At 35.0% G+C, this 17,190-nt stretch overlaps 1 protein-coding gene across 1 annotated transcript in view; it reads left to right on the forward strand.

The window, feature by feature from the left end:
• Positions 1-17,190, forward strand: part of LOC143255029 (guanylate cyclase 32E-like) — a 91,758-nt gene that overhangs the window by 16,035 nt on the left and 58,533 nt on the right. The window contains 1 exon segment of the mRNA XM_076510042.1: positions 12,875-13,178. Within this exon segment, the coding sequence (XP_076366157.1) occupies positions 12,875-13,178 (304 nt within the window).

A 17,190-nucleotide genomic window follows, 5' to 3' on the forward strand; every position in this document is an offset into this window, starting at 1 on the left:
TGTGGTCAGTCCTTCTCAAAGTGATGGAAAAACGTTTCCAGAAACAAAACAAAAGTTGAAAGCACTTGAAATGTGGTATTAGAGACGAGTGACGAGGATGAACTACGTAGAAGAAATATAGAAAGTATTGGAAGACACGAATGTAAGGATAATAATTGTATGCAATGGAAGATGAGTTACTTTAGGTATATAATAATATCTAATAGAAGGTTTGCAGAGATTCGTATGAGTAAAGTCGGAGGAAGAGAAGCGAGAGAGAGATACTCGTTTGGCTTGAAAGCGTAAAGAAATTTATTGGAGTGAGAAATCTGACCTTCAGAACTAGGAGGTTAAGGTAACCGACTGATGTAATTACACTGTTATTTACGTATTAATGTTTATTTACTTACTAGCCTCTGACCTTCAGAACTAGGAAGTTAAGTGACCGGCTGACGTAATTACACTTTCATCTACATATTAATGTTCATTTACTTATACACGTGTGTGACTCAATATTAAGGAACCTCAACGACATTTGATGAGGTACAAAATTTGTTACGAATCGAGTGTTATCATTTGTTTTAAGACAGAAATACGCGTGCATCATTCGTCGTACAAACTCTCCGAGAATCAAGTGTTTTCCGTGTGTTTTAATATAGAAATACATGTGCACCATGTATCACACAAACTTACAGCACAGTAAATTATTAAACACGTACTTATAATTTAATAACAATCGAATCATTTTATAGAATAACGTAAGGTGTATATGTGTATGTTTTCTTATAGTAAAGCCACATTGGGCTATCTCCTGAGTCCACCGAGGGGAATCGAACCACTGCTTTTAGTGGTGTAAATCCCAAGACTTACCGCTGTGGAAGCGGGAGACATAACGTAAGATAAAAAACAAACTAGCACGTGTTCCCAACATTAAAAATTAAAACGTATTGTTATTGTTTTATTGGTCAATAATTATGATCGTTTATATTATAGGTTTAATCTTCTGCTTGCTATCTTTGGTAGTTTTCTTGTAATGCAAAGAAAAGCGTACTTTCCACCTTTCCAGGTTCTTATCCAATTAGGACTTGAATCAACTTGCTTCTTGGCTTTATTTGTTTTAATATGTTCGCGAAAAGCTACACAAGAGCCATATTTTGAAATTATGTTTGTTTGTGTTTGGAACGAAGCACAAAGTTGAAGAATGGGTTATCTCTGTTCTATTCACCATGGGTATTGAAACCCGGTTTCCAGCGTTGGAAATCCGCAGACACAACGTTGTGCAACTTGGAGGCTTTGGAAATGACAGACTAAAGAGAGGGTAAGATAGTCAATATACCCGCCAGTAATCTTTGAGTTACATTTGTAAAACCGAATAGTGTAATTTGTCCATCACTTGTACAGCATTTTGATAGCGTTTTGACCATTCAGCCATTGAATGACAGACTTTAATAAAGTTACTATACCAGTGAAAAAATCAGAGCCTCGACCCTCTCAAGGGTTTAATGGGTAATATAGCTGCTGTGAAGGGGGAAAAATCGAGTTAAGTCAGATGTAAATAAACTGAAATGGGGGATAAGCCAGTCATATACATGTGAAGTTTGACTGGCTAAGCCTAAAATAGGTTGTTTAAAAGCAGTAAAAATTGATATGTACTAAGTAATTAACACGAAAGAAAGGCCACAGACTGGAAAATAAGATGTCTCTGTTCTGTTGGCTTTCCTCTGACAGAAAAAGGCCAAGTTTAATACACTGTTGTGTGATCTATTTCTTTCAAGTCTAGATGCTTACCTTAACGAACTTTTTTAGGAAAACTATAACGTAAATATCTTAGGTTCTATTTTTTTTAACGGATGCAATAGAGGTAAGTTTACTAGCTTACAACCCTACAATCCTATGTTCAATTCACTGCAGTATATATAGAAGACAGCCCAATGTGGCTTTGCTCTAAAACAAACAAGCAACACATTGAATGTAGAAACGAATAGAATATTTCATTATAGAGAAATCTTTCTACTGTTTATTTTAAGTGTACTTAAAGACTGAAATAAAGTTAATACAAATAATTTTTATTTACAGCAATGCGACTTTTGTAAGCTATAGAGATAACCATAAACTCAACTCTAGACGCCACTAGATACAACAATGAATGTTTGAAGTCTCAAGTTTTGGTTCATGAATCTTATCTCGGTGGTGGATTGTTTTTGTTTGTTTTCTAATTTCGCGCAAAGCTACACAAGGGCTATCTGCGCTAGCCGTCCCTAATTTAGCAGTTTAAGACTAGAGGGAAGGCAACTAGTCATCACCACCCACCGCCACCTCTTGGGCTACTCTTTTACCAACGAATAGTAGGATTGACCGTACATTATGACACTCTCACGGCCGAAAGGGCAAGCATGTTTGGTGTGACAGGGTTTCCAACCCGCGACCCTCGGATTACCAGTCGAGGGCTTTAATTACCTGGCCATGCCGGGCGTACCCTCTAGTCTTACACTACTAAATTAGGGACGGCGAGCGCAGACGGCCCTCGAGTAGCTTTGCGCGAAATTCAAAACAAACCAAACCAAACCAAGACTTGAGGGAAGGAAACTAGTCACATTATAAATCCACCACGGCTGAAAGGGCGAGCATGTTTGGTGCGATGGGGATTCGAACCCGGACTCTCAGGTTACGACTCGAACGCCTTAACCCACCTGGCCATGCTGGGCCTATCGGTGGTGGAAGATAGCCTTGTTAGAATGTTGTGTGAAAATATATTACATCATAATCTTTCGTGGGATTAACTTATGAACAATAATAAAATGGTTAATCTAAGATAACTGGTTATGAACTGACGATATTATCTTTCAGCTGTTACTCCCCCCCCTCTTAATATTTTATGACGACGACATTAACACTAGATCCACTCGGAGGTTGGGTGTTAGAAATAACTCTGCGAGTAATAATATTTCTTTTGTACTAAGTTCAAAATTTCAAAATTTTTAATTGTTTTCAGGGTTGAAGACTACACCCAAAAGGCAAATTGTAGTAGTAGGCGTTGGTACATTGTGGGTTAAAACACCCAACACCTAACCCTTATTTCATCTTCCTGTTCGGCAGTTTTGTTGTACCTCTACGTTTTCTGGGTTATCTCTGGTAGGCGGGATATTCTTAATGCCCAAGGTAATAGGGCCAATGGTAATAGCACCTTGAGCATTTTTATTTTAAAAATTATACCTTTCGTACTTTCTTCGGAAATGTTATAACTTGAAATTTTCCTGTTTAATGTATGCTACTAGCGCGATGATGGGTATATTTTATCTTCAAACATTTTGTAAAAGATTATTTTTAAATTTTATTGTGAATTTGACTCTTGGTATTTTGGTTTTGTTTTCTGTGTATCTTCGTCGTTACTATACAGAACTAAAGTTATCGTCTGTATGTTCCAGACATAACTTGTAGCATTACACTAGTTTTATTTCTGTATTTGTAATTTAATTCATTTTATTTATAGTTTGTTTGTTTTGGAATTTCGCACAAAGCTACTCGAGGGCAATCTGTGCTAGCCGTCCCTAATTTAGCAGTTTAAGACTAGAGGGAAGGCAGCTAGTCATCACCACCCACCGCCAACTCTTGGGCTACTCTTTTACCAACGAATAGTGGGATTGACCGTCACATTATACACCCCCACGGCTGGGAGGGCGAGCACGTTTAGCGCGACGCAGGCGCGAACCCGCGACCCTCGGATTACGAGACGCACGCCTTACGCGCTTGGCCATGCCAGGCCATTTTATTTATAAAGTTTATTCATTCATTCACATTCACCAGAATAACTACTGAGTTAAGCCTAATTTTCTCCGCCATCTTTATTTAATGAAGGTAAGAAAAGGAGTCCACAGTTTTGTTGGCCTTGTTTTAAAAAAAATTACGACGAGGTAACGAGTAATTCATGTACAGATAGATTTAATGGTTAGCATGTTTGACTATGGAATGGAAGTTCCAAGGTTCGAACCAAAGATATACTGTTGAACAGGAAAAAAACAAACACTTCCAGCTGTAGATATGTTATAAATGTTGTATAAAATAATACGTAAGTTGTTAAAAAGCGAAACTTCAAATCCTCAAATTTACTTGAAAATGTTTACTGATAGAGTAATTAAAAATATCATTACCTTTGGATTCATGAAGCTGAGGATCCACTTAACAACTCGTCCCTCTGTGCCTTTTCCTCAAGTGCAGACTTACCACTGAGTCACAATATTTGTGGAGGGTTTACAACACTAGAAACCGAGTTTCGATACCCTTGGTGGGCAGAGCCAAGATATCCCAATGTGTAGGTTTGTGCTTATTTTCAAAACACACAAACAAACTTATGGTGGGCGCAACACAGTTAATCTATTGTGTAACTTTCTGCTTATCTTCAAAACACATAAAGAAATTCGTGGCGGACACAACACAGTTAGCCCATTGCGTAACTTTGTACTCAACTGCAAACAAACCCTCAGTGGGTAAGCATTACGTTTATGGACTTACAAGACTATAATCCTGGTTTCAATTCTCTGTTGTGGATAAAACACAATCTATTACATATCTTTTTGTTAAAAAAAGAACTTTATTAATAACTTACATACATATAATAGATTCTTGAAATCAGCAGTGATCGTTTAAACTCCATGTTTGAATTATATAGTTTTTCGAATGGAGTTAAACTCATAGAAGTCTTCAGAACTGTTATACTGTCAATTTTCTCTTCTCTCTGGTTATACATCAATCTGGAGAAAGTCCTGTAGCACTCCATTACCAAACTCTAATTATTCCGATTAGGTTATTGACCAAGGTTTACTCCTTAAATATACAGGTCTCTACAAAATTGTAATTTCAATAGAACCATTAAATGTTCTCTTTTCTCAGTAAGTCTCTAAACGTGTTTTAACGCCTACAAAATCGGAGTATGGGAGACGGAATAGCAGCAAGTGGCTGGGTGATGTTTAACTTGGCAAGAAAGTCAACCTCATAAGTCAAATAATGTCGTTCCTATCTATATTAGCCGCACAAATAGCTTACCCTGACGAACACACATCTTATGTAAATAAACGTGTAATTTTATGGGTTGACATAGTAACCACGTACGATTGAATTTTTGTTTCTTGTTCTCTGTTAATAGGGCCCTAAAGAGTAAATAGATCTAAACAAGTGTATCAGTTTTCTCTGTGTCCTCAACTTTTCCTTTTTTGTATTGTTCTTTAAATGATAATAAATGAATGTGTATTGTTATTGTAGGGACAATTTTCATGAAGACAATAATAGCTTCTGACCGGAATAAGCTAATTACTTAGAGTGAAACTAAATATCAACATTATATTCAGTACTGTTGGTTAAGTATACTTTTCTCGAGTTTCTAATTATAAATATTACAATGCATTCTTTCCTCCGCCGGGTATTCTTGCTGATAACGATGTTTTCGGCCGTAAACCCAATAATATCCCACAATATTCGGCAAACTTCCGATCTAAACTGACAGTACAAAATAATCTTTATAAAAAAAACATAGTAATAAAGGACAGATGAAAGTTAAGAAAAAGTAATTACATTCGATATGCTAACCAGTGTAATCATTATTATTAAAGAAAACAACATTAAAGTCAAATACAGCAATTGACAAAATATTAACAACAAAACGATTTTTATACAATATTCAACAATGTTGGTCTTAATTTGTGCAGAACTACAATAATCAATGATTGATACTTTTTTGTTACTAACACTCTTAAACTTATTAAAGGCACTAAAACTTGAAAGTATTTAGAATTTAAATGATTTTAGAATTTAAATGGAATTTAAATGATTATTCCACAAGTGAAAAGTGCTTCTAGAAACTGTGCATATATTATTCACGCTGGCGAAACGTGATTATAATAAGTCACTTGTCATTAAGATTTCTCTATTTTAAGCATTACATTCGTTGTCTAAGGTTTCCCCGCTCGAAACGAAGAATGTATAATGTTATTTAAAAACACCGAATATAAAAATATGGCGGACTTGGTGTGGTAGAATTCCTTATTATTATACACACTTATTTTTGTAAATTTTCCGTGGCGAGCAATTTGTTTTAGAACAAAGTTAGTATTTTTTGATATACGCTGGGACTGCTCTTACCCAACCAAATAATAAGGTTTGAAGGTCATTCATATGTTGTATACTCAGCTCTAACGTACAAAGTGAGGTTTTTGCGATAACGGGACGCGAAAATGGCATTCGCGGATTCAGATTTTAATCCGTATAAAAATATACTTGGAATCTCCTTATTAAATAGTCAAATAATTAGAACTTCTTTCATTTGATTTGTATGGGCTAAACGTGGTCTAGCTGTTAGTTTGTTGGACTGTGGATCAACGGATCCGAGGTCCCAGACGTGTTACTTGCGAATGCCTTCAGCAGTGGGTACGTTAGAAAAGCAGTATTGAATTATATTTTTCGTGTCAAAGAGCCGGGCGGAACCCTTTTATTAGTGAGTGCTGCTGATCAGTAGTTCAAAGTTAGGAAGGGGTGGACGGCTATACCTGTATTTCGAGGTTAATGACCTGTCCGTTTACCCACATGCAAAGAGGGTGCTGATAACTTTAAAAATGACCAAATTTAAATTCTTTTAAAATCTGTACTATAATATTTCATTGTTTAACTCGAGTTTACAAAGACTTAAACTTATTGTTGGGCATGGTATGGTCTGGTAGTTAGGGAGCTCTGCTCGCAATCAGTATATACTGATGTTGTCTAGCTGCTTCCTTGTCTCTAATCTGTTACCCCTAAGAAAGAAAATCAGGAGAGGATTGACACCAGGTAAATCTGACTAACAGTCACCCGCGATGCATCAGTATCTGAGGTACCACTAACAATCTTAATCGGAACTAAAGAATATTAAGTAATTAAATATAAATTATGTAGATTTTTTTTAAAATCTTAAATACCCTAATTAATATCCAAACATCAATTTAGATAAAAAGTAGGTCGTTTTTCCTGATGACTAATTTATACTTAAAAAAAAAACGTTTTTTTTTGCAGTATTGGCAAAAAACATATTTTCTTTATCCTTAGCTAATTATAACACAATAAAATAGGGTCCACTGCAGTAAGTAGGAGTGATTAGCTTTCGGAAATTTTAGTTTAATATCTGTGTAATTAAATATCTTCCTCCCTTTGAAATAATAAGAGAATATCTGAGTATACACAAAATATTGAAAAAGAAACGGCGTAGCAACACGCTCCTGACAACATATCCTCTGGTGACAATGTATGGAACTTTGCCATCATTGTCTTCGATGACGTTTCCGTTTACACGTATAACGCCCTCTAGTGGCTTGCCGTAAGGTTTCTGGGCTAACTGCTTTTGAGTATATATAAAACACTATTTTGGGAAAGTGGGTCGGCCTATGTGGTGTACAATAATGGTTTCTTTGTTTATATATTTAAGGCAGATTTGTGAGCTACGTTTAATAATTTGATTAAATAACATAAAGCTATGTTTTTCTCTTCTTAGGAAAAATAAACACTTCTACTCATGTGGCTTAGACTGACGTCAAACTCTACAGATTGTCTGTTGTAATTTTACACCATTCATTCTAAACAGGGTGAAACGTACAGGGATTATAGGGTCTTCGTTGGATCACTTTTAAATACAGACTATAGTAAAGACTAAAGCATGTAACCTCTGTGTTTACTGCTTATTGTAAAAAGAAAATAATTTCAACACCCTTGCAATCGCTATGGACTTTCAGAAGCGGAAACGAGTTGACTTACAAGAAATGACAGTTTTAATTGTCCACGAGATAGACCTTCAAAAGCTTCGATTATAGCAAATATCAGACACCCACATAAATAAGTATGAAAATCATATGACTTACTTACATAATCCATAATAAATGACCGCGAAATTAAAGAAAACCGAATTATACCATTCTGCCAGATGGAGCCTTACATAAAGGAAAGTAGAGTTTAGGGGTTTTTTTTTCAAGCGTATAAAAGGTTTAAATCACTTTCATGTCTTTATCTTAACTTGTTTTTTTAATATTAAGCTATTTTCTATTAGGTATTTAAGGCGAGCCAGTTATCTTTATCATTAGTGTAATAATTTAATGATTGTACCAGTTATCTTTATCATTAGTGTAATGATTTAATGGTTGTACCAGTTATCTTTATCATTAGAGTCATGATCTAATGGTTGTACCAGTTATCTTTATCATTACTGTAATGATCTAATGGTTGTATCAGTTATCTTTATCATTAGAGTCATGATCTAATGGTTGTATCAGTTATCTTTATCATTAGAGTCATGATCTAATGGTTGTACCAGTTATCTTTATCATTAGAGTCATGCATGATCTAATGGTTGTATCAGTTATCTTTATCATTAGTGTAATGATTTAATGGTTGTACCAGTTATCTTTATCATTAGAGTCATGATCTAATGGTTGTACCAGTTATCTTTATCATTACTGTAATGATCTAATGGTTGTATCAGTTATCTTTATCATTAGAGTCATGATCTAATGGTTGTATCAGTTATCTTTATCATTAGAGTCATGATCTAATGGTTGTACCAGTTATCTTTATCATTAGAGTCATGCATGATCTAATGGTTGTATCAGTTATCTTTATCATTAGTGTAATAATCTAATGGCTGTGCCAGTTATCTTTATCATTAGTGTAATGATCTATGGCTGTGCCAGTTATATTTAGAGTCTAAATTCTGATGTAATGACGTGCATACATCCTTCAATATTGCTTTCTTGTCTCTGTAGTGGTTTTTATAACACTTGCAATTCTATCATTTAACTATTAAAGTTATCCCACTTTATTACTTAACTTAACCTTAAAAAGCGCAAAATTATCGCCAGTCATCACCCGGCTTTTCTTTAATATATACATGTTATTTTTGTCAGCTTCTTGTCTTCTGAGGCTTAAATTTCAAACAACGTGATTGGTCTTATCAAGAGATGTTTCTTTAACCTGTCAGATTAACTGTGTAGTACAGTGATGACTTCGATATAATTCTGCCTGCTTATTAGAAACAATTTGGAATAACAATGTTTTTAGCTTTCTTTTAGCGTTTAAAACACGGAGAGAATTTAAGTTACTGGTATTATGAATGACGTTTTTTTCCTATTCCTTTTCTCTTCTAATTATTAGGATTACTGAAGAGTTTCGTGTAGCAATGCCCTCAGTTGTAATTGTCTCTTGTTAGTTTCTCCTTATATGGTATTGAACAGATGATTGGCAGGTCTAATTTGAACTGCAGCTTTTATTCTATACATTAACCTTATAATTTTAACAGTATATGCTAAGTTTAACAAAGTGATATATTTGTATCTTTCGAAATAAGTTAGTATCTTCATTAAATTATGGTTGTTTTCTTTCTCGTGCTATTTCCAGACACTTAGTCTAAACGTGTTGTAAACATATATTTCATGATTCTCGTTTATTATTAGTAGAAATATTACTAATTATATACATATCTGAATAAAATACTATGGATGATTAATGTTCGGCATTCGAATATCTACAAGTTTGATCACATAACTTACAAAAGCATAGGTTTTTAAGATATGTTTGTGAATTGATAACGTCAGGATGACTCAGGCTCTGAGAAGTCCGAGTGCAACATGATGTTCATGTCAAGATTAAAAATTACTTTTGTCCATCATAAAATTTGCATTAGGTCCAGTATCTCCGAAACGCATAGTTACATTTTTTTCTCAGTATCTCTACGTAGTGTGTTTATTGTTTTGTTTATCATTTAATGACAACCACTAAATCAACAATGTTGAGTAAAATGTTTCTTTATTTGTTTGTGAATTTAGCGCATAGCTACACAAGAACTATTTGTGCTAGTCATCTTTAATTTAGCAGTAGAAGACTAGAGGGAAGGCAACTAGTCATCACCACCCACCGCCAGCTCTTAGGCTACTCTTTTACTAACGAATAGTTGGAGTGACCGTCACAGTTTAAGGCCCTTACGACTGAAATCACGAGAACTTTGGTGAGACAGGGATTCGAACTTGTGACTCACAGATTTTGAGTTGAGTGCCCTAACCATGTGGCCATGATGGGCTGTTTTTATTTAGATAAGAACTTTTATAAAGCAGTTCAATTTACCTGTCTTTAAAATTCTTATTTTGGTTTGTTTTGCTAGAGTGCAGAGAAAGCCACACTGGGCTATCTGCTGTGTTCACTGTGGGAAACCAAACGCTGAATTTTTGCGTTGTAATTCGTTAAAATTCCCGGCTGTACATCTGATGGACTTATTTTGGAGAGCAAAATACTTGTCTACTTGCGGTAATTTTTAGTTTTGTGTAAATAGCTCCGAAGGTTGCCTGATGTTCTCACAACTGATCCTATCTCAAGAAAAACAAAATTTAAAATTCATTTTTAAACATTTTATTTTGTTGATAGAACTTCTTTTTAATAAATAATTTTATAAAATGTCTGGCTGTTTTTTTTAATCTGGACCACATCTTACGCGTGATCTGGACTAAAAACTCAAGTCCGGAATACCAGTGGTGTGAGCACAAGTGTTCCTAATTTAGAAACGCACCCGAAAAGTTGTGAAAGAGTCAGTTGCACTCGCTGCCTATACAAAGCTGGATTAATTATCACAATTACATCATTCCAGAACTGAACGTATAAAGAGTATTCAAAGACATATTCGAACTCGAACGTTAGACCTATGATACGTAGATAGCATACTCATTTATATAGTTTATGAATTAATGCAATATCAGGCAACGTTGAGAGCATTTAAAAGTTGATTTGAGAGTGCTTTTGTTTTGGGTTAATTTAGATAACACGTTTTTGCTAAAACAAGGATATTCAACCAATTTTGACCATGTATAAAAACAGTTATAAAACTTTTACAAAAGTAAGCTAAAGAAGACATTGTAATAACAAATCAAATTGTACATTTTAACATAATAAACATTAAAAGTGCAATGAAATTACTAACGTTGAAAAGAATATTATATTGTTTTCGAGATTTCTATCAACAGTGGTTACATATTTTATTCTAATGTTGAGGGATACACAATATTGGTAGTTTTACAAAATTAGAGGAGATTTAACCCCCTTGACCTTTCTCATGTCGTCCTGTATCACCGTGTCAAGTTTGGTGATGATAAATCAAGAAATGTGGAAGCGTATAACGAACAGACATACAGACATACGTTTATTTGTATAGCTAGATAATACTAGAAGCATCAAAGCAAGTGTAAAACTGTAGTCCACGTATCGACTCAAACTCGGACAACCGTTACGTACCGAGTGCAACTGATTGCAAGTCACAGTGCAAAGCGTATTTGAGTCGTTATGAATGTTCACGTTGATTATTTAATATGTTACTAATTAACACTTGTAGGACATCAGTCGATATTGTTAATTTTCGTATTGGCCATTACACTAAATGAAATAGAGATTTCTCATGATATGAACACTAGAGGGCGTTTTAATAAGCCTTTTGAGGAAGTCTGTTGCCAGAAAAATTGTACTTACACCCTTACGTCCGTAGTGTTTACTTCACTAATGGGTTCCATGTTTTCTTTTGATAATGTGGGATGAATAACTGGACATAGTTCCTTCAGAAATGGCTCGGCATGGCCAGGTGGTTAAGGCACTAGACTCGTAATCTGAGGGTCGCGAGTTCGAATCAGCGTCACACCAAACATTCTCGCCCTTTTAGCCGTGGGGGCTATATAATGTGACGGTCAATTCCACTATTCTTTGGTAAAAGAGTAGCTCAAGAGTTAGCGGTGGATGGTGCTGACCAGCTGCCTGTCCCTCTAGTTTTACACTGCTAAATTAAGGACGGCTGGCGCAGAGAGCCTTCGTGTAGTTTTGCGCGAAATTCAAAAAACAAACAAATGAAAAACCATCTGAAACTGCAGATTTATATAAGCCACAGTATACTGCAGTGTATACCCAGCCGTTTTGATTTTTATTAACGTTGGAATTCAGTCTTACTCTTAATAGCCTAAGACTACTATTGTTTGAGACTCTGTGAGTGGTATTTAAAATCTAACGACACTGTGTGCAATGGATGGCCTAAACGACCAGCTTAGAGGTCAATCCGTAACATGAAACTGCTGATCAGTCAATAGATAACCAGTAAGAAGCAGTTACTACCTGTTTGGCTAATCTTAACCGACTATCAAGATTTACTGTCACAGTTAAAAGGCCACCTACAACAAATATGCTGCCTTACTTTCATACGATAAACTGTGTGTTGATCTCAAACATAATTTACATTCGTGGGGCTTTTATATTACAGCATTAATTAACACTCAGAGGCTCATTTGACATAAGATGTTTCAGACGTCAGTGACGTTCAGAGGACCTGAAGATTATTGTCAGTGCTGTTCTTCTGTTATATTGTAGCTAGTATTACAACGATATAATATTGTAATATTATTTATTATGAACAGCAAGCTAGCTATAAGCCTTTGTTTTTAAATGCAACACTTCTTATTAATTTTTCAAAAAGTATAATTGTTTTATTTCAGTAATATCAAGTCATATTTTGAGAGAAATAATATAAATAAAAGCTCAGTACAAGTGAATCTTTCAAACTATCGTTTCACAAATTCTCTTTTCTTATAATAATTTCAAAACCATAGAACACAGGAGATTTTAATACACAGTTAAATTTCACATTGTTTTTGTTAGTCAGAACTGTTAACAACAACGTAACTCAAACTCTGAATTGAGACACTAACAAAGTTTTCTGGTTAAAACCTCATGCAGTATCTCATATTTCTAACGAAAACGCACAGCAATCTCTAAAAAAAGCACATAATAAGAAACAATGAAAGTAGAATGTATCAAGCCTACCATAATAATATTTAATAAAGGTGTTTTCTGTGTTTATATTTTCTAGAAATGTTCCGACCAAAAAGTCTCCAACAAAACCATCTATAAAACGTTTGCTCGAACATTGCCTCCAAGCTCCAAAGTCTCCAAATCGGTAATTTCCCTACTAAAACACTTCAGTTGGAACAAAGTGGTTTTGGTAGTGTCAGAGAATCATTGGGACAAGCAAGTGGAAGAAGCTCTAATGATTCTCTCTGAAAAAGAAAATATACAAATCACCAAAACCTACTACATACCAGGATTTTACATCAGTGGAAGTCATAAGGAAAATATAAAACAAATTATTCATGAATCTTACCAGATAACAAGAAGTAAGTCATTTTGTTTAAGTAAATGTTTATTCAGGTAGAATTTTTGTTTCTAATTTTACTAAAGTGTATATTATTACTTTTACAAACATTTCTCTTAAATTAAAGCTAAAGTTATACAGTGGTCCATAAAGAAACGTCGTTGGTTCGTTTTAAAGCACAGTGGACTGATCATGCTTTGTCCACGTCGGTTACCGGAACACAATTTTTAGGGTTACGAGCCCATAAAATACCATCGTGTTAATGGAAAGTGCAAACAGAAGATAAAAAGAACTGATTTAGTAAATTACATTATTAAATGTTTTAACTGTATTCCATTATACTGGTTATATCGATAAAAGCGCCACAGCAACAGTCTGGCTAAAATTCCAGTTAGGGTTTGCGATAGTACCGGCGGTACCATATTGCTGGTATCGGTACTCGAGCATCTCTAATCATGTGACACGAGCACTTAAATATACGGCTATTCTTTCCAATGTGTTCTCATGGTAATTTTTTTTTTCACATCAAACTCAATTTGCAATTATCCGTAAGCTCACGTGGTATGACGACCATGGAAATAAATTTTTCAGTTGAAATATCGGCTTTCTATTGGTTATAACTTTAATAGCAGTGACCTTAGAAAAAGCTATTAGCAAATTGTAAATTAGAGCATGTCAGACGTAGGCATGAAAAGTGGTTTCTAAATTTTCATTGGTTGGTCTTTAGTCCTATAAGATTGAAGAATATAGAAACATGCCTTCAAAATATTGATGACGAAACTATATTGAAATTTTACGTCATATTTCATAGTTTTCTATGGTACTGATACCAACTGCAAGCCCTGATACTAGTCTAATTGAATATGTAAAGCGTAAACATTTAAACATTTAATATTAAGTCAAACGTGATAAGCAAGTAATTTTCTGTCAGACTTAAAAGCTAGAAACAACAACAAAAGTTTCAAAACAGCATTAAATCTTATACTTGCATTTAGCTTTACTTCCGATTTATAAACATCAGTACGCACTCGTAGTCACATCAACAAAGCACATATTCACACACTTAGACGTCATACGCTTGCTACACGTCTTCGCACGTGCACACAATCTAATTATGTAAAAATAGTTAAAGTAATAAACTTTTAGTGGCCATGTTTATATACGGTATTTAATTGATAGCAGTATTTTCAGCCATAAAAATATATTGAAGACGTACCTGCAAGAAAAACACAAATTTTATAAATTAGAAACTGAAGTGTCTCTGCGTTGTTGATTGTAACTTCATATAATCATATACACGTATGAAGCACTATTGAAGAAATCGAATTAACTACAGTATTGTCTGATATATAATAATATTTACGTTTCATAGGGAATAAAAACATTGCTAAGCAACATTTATTTGCATTACAGCTGTGTTTTTCAAATATATACAAATAGGATATAAAATTGAGAGTGTAAAACATGACCTAGAAGGAGCCGTTTGGTTAGGCTTAGCGGTCAGGGCACTCGATTCGCCAGCTATGGTTTGTATGTTCTAGTAACCGTCATCAAACATGTTCGCCTTTTTAGCCAGAGGCGTTATAACGTAACAATCAATTCCATTTCTTGTTGATAAAAGGGTAGCCCGAGAAATGACGGTGGGTGGCGTTGACTAGATGCCTTTCCGCTGATCTATCACTTCTAAGTTAGGGACAGCTAACGCAGATAGCCCCCTAGCAGCTTTGTGTGGAATTAAAATCGACTAAAAGTTAGGCCAATCAAACCAGAATACACAGCTGTAAGTCATGCCAATCGAATCAGAATATACAGTTATAAATCAGGCCAATCAAACTAGAATATACAGTTACAAGTAAGGGCAATCAAACCAGAATATACAGTTATAAGTCAGGCTAATCAAACCAGAATATACGGTTGTAATTCAGGCCAATCAAACCAAAATACACAGCTGTAAGTCAGGCCAATCAAACTAGAATATAGAGTTATAAGAAAGGGAAATAAAACCAGAACTTAAATACATACGACATACCACTTAAATCAAAACATAAAGTAATAGTACATGCTAATCAAACCAGAACATAAAGCCATAAAGAAGGTTAATTGAAGTCAGTACATAGAGCCATAAGGCATGCCAATTAAACCAGAACATAAAGCCACAAGGCAGGCCAACCAAATTAGAACATAAAGCTATAAGACAGACCATCGAACTAGAATATAAACCCGTAAAGTAGGTCAATGAAGTCAGAACATAGAGATAAGGTATGCTACAGAGATGGCCTTTCAGTAAAACTAAAACATAAAACCGTAAGGCAAGCCAATCAAATCAGAACATAATATACAGAAATGACATGCCAGTAAAACTAAAACATGAAGCCATAAGCCAAGCCAATCAAATCAGAACATAATATACAGAAACTGTCATCGTTTTTGTTATTTAAGGGCAGAAATTCCTTAATTGAGACTGCTTAATTATTTTCTCACTTGATTAGAATCAAAACATAATTATATTCCTGGTGTTCTTGAGGACTGAGGAATAGGAAAAGAACGTAAAGTGTTAGCTGCTATCGTATACCACACTAATCTTTATAATACAGCACAATCAGGAAATTACAAGATCCTTTTATATACATTTAAAGTTGTATCGGAATCCTAGAAAGGGAAAATCCCTGGAAAATGAAATGTGTGGGAAAGAGAGAGGTGAATGGCTGGTCATCTGGTCAAATCACAAATGTTCGTTAGAGCTGACATTGTATCAGGTCATCCCGTGAGTAATGTACGATTTTAGGTTCACTAAAAGAGATAGGATTTCAAACTAAACCTTTTCGTGGTCATTTACTTTCATGTTATTAACGATCCCATGATATCCAGCTCTCTCTGATGACTGGTATTCTACACATGTAACGTTGAAATTATGTAAGATTCTGACTTAGACAGACAACAATCAGATTAAAGGATTAGATATATTAAATATATTACCTAATATATATATATACACTTAGAAAAATAGTATTTTTTATACATTTAGTTAGAGAAACTTTTGTTGTCTGAAAGAATAATGATAAAAATCTCTTTTAGGACTATTATATGTTTACTGTTTGTAATGAGACGATTCATTAGCTAGCTAACTCTCTATGCGTTCTTGAAGTTATTTGTTTTTTTGCATTTCGTGCAAAGCTACACTAGGGCTATCTGCGCTACCCATCCCTAAATGATCAGTGTAAGACTAGAGGGAAGGCAACTAGTCATCACCACCCACCGCCAACTGTTGGGCTACTCTTTTACCAACGAATACTGCGACTGACCGTAACATTATAACGCTCCTACGGCTGAAAGGGCGAGCATGTTTGGTGTGACGGGGATTTGAACCCACGACCATCAGATTACGAGTCGAGTGCCTTAATTAAGTTATTTCCTAACTACGTCTAATCCAAAACCAAAATATTGTATTTGTGCATCTGTTTTCGTGTGAAGGAGTGACTATTTGTTGAGTTCATATATAAGAACACGTGGATGAAGTTGCACAATGGGAGAAATGTGGGCTCCTTCTGCCGCGGGATCGAACCTTGAGTTTTAGGGCTTTAAGACTAAGTGAAAATTACTTCTGACTAATCGCGGGATGTAGAATACATTAATAACAGTATGACACTAATTTTTTTTTCAGGTAAACCTTTCTGACGAAACTTTCTAAACAGCAGATTTTGTATTTTTGATCCAGCTGAGAAATTTCAAAGTATAAATAAACAAATAACGTTTGTCCAGTTTGTTGCTACTCATTTTATGTGGTGTTCTCGGGAACTGAGAACCGAGGAATAGAAAAATAACCTCAAGATATGTTGCTATCGTAAATCACCCTAGAGGCCCGGCATGGCTAGATGGTTAAATTTGTTTGTTTGTTTTTGAATTTTGCACAAAGCTACTCGAGGGTTATCTGTGCTAGCCGTTCCTAATTTAGTAGTGTAAGACTAGAGGGAAGGAAGCTGGTCATTACCACCCACCGCCCACTCTTGGGCTACTCTTTTACCAACGAATAGTGG

Source organism: Tachypleus tridentatus, chromosome 7 (assembly GCF_004210375.1).
Source record: "Tachypleus tridentatus isolate NWPU-2018 chromosome 7, ASM421037v1, whole genome shotgun sequence".
Lineage (NCBI taxonomy): Eukaryota > Metazoa > Arthropoda > Merostomata > Xiphosura > Limulidae > Tachypleus > Tachypleus tridentatus.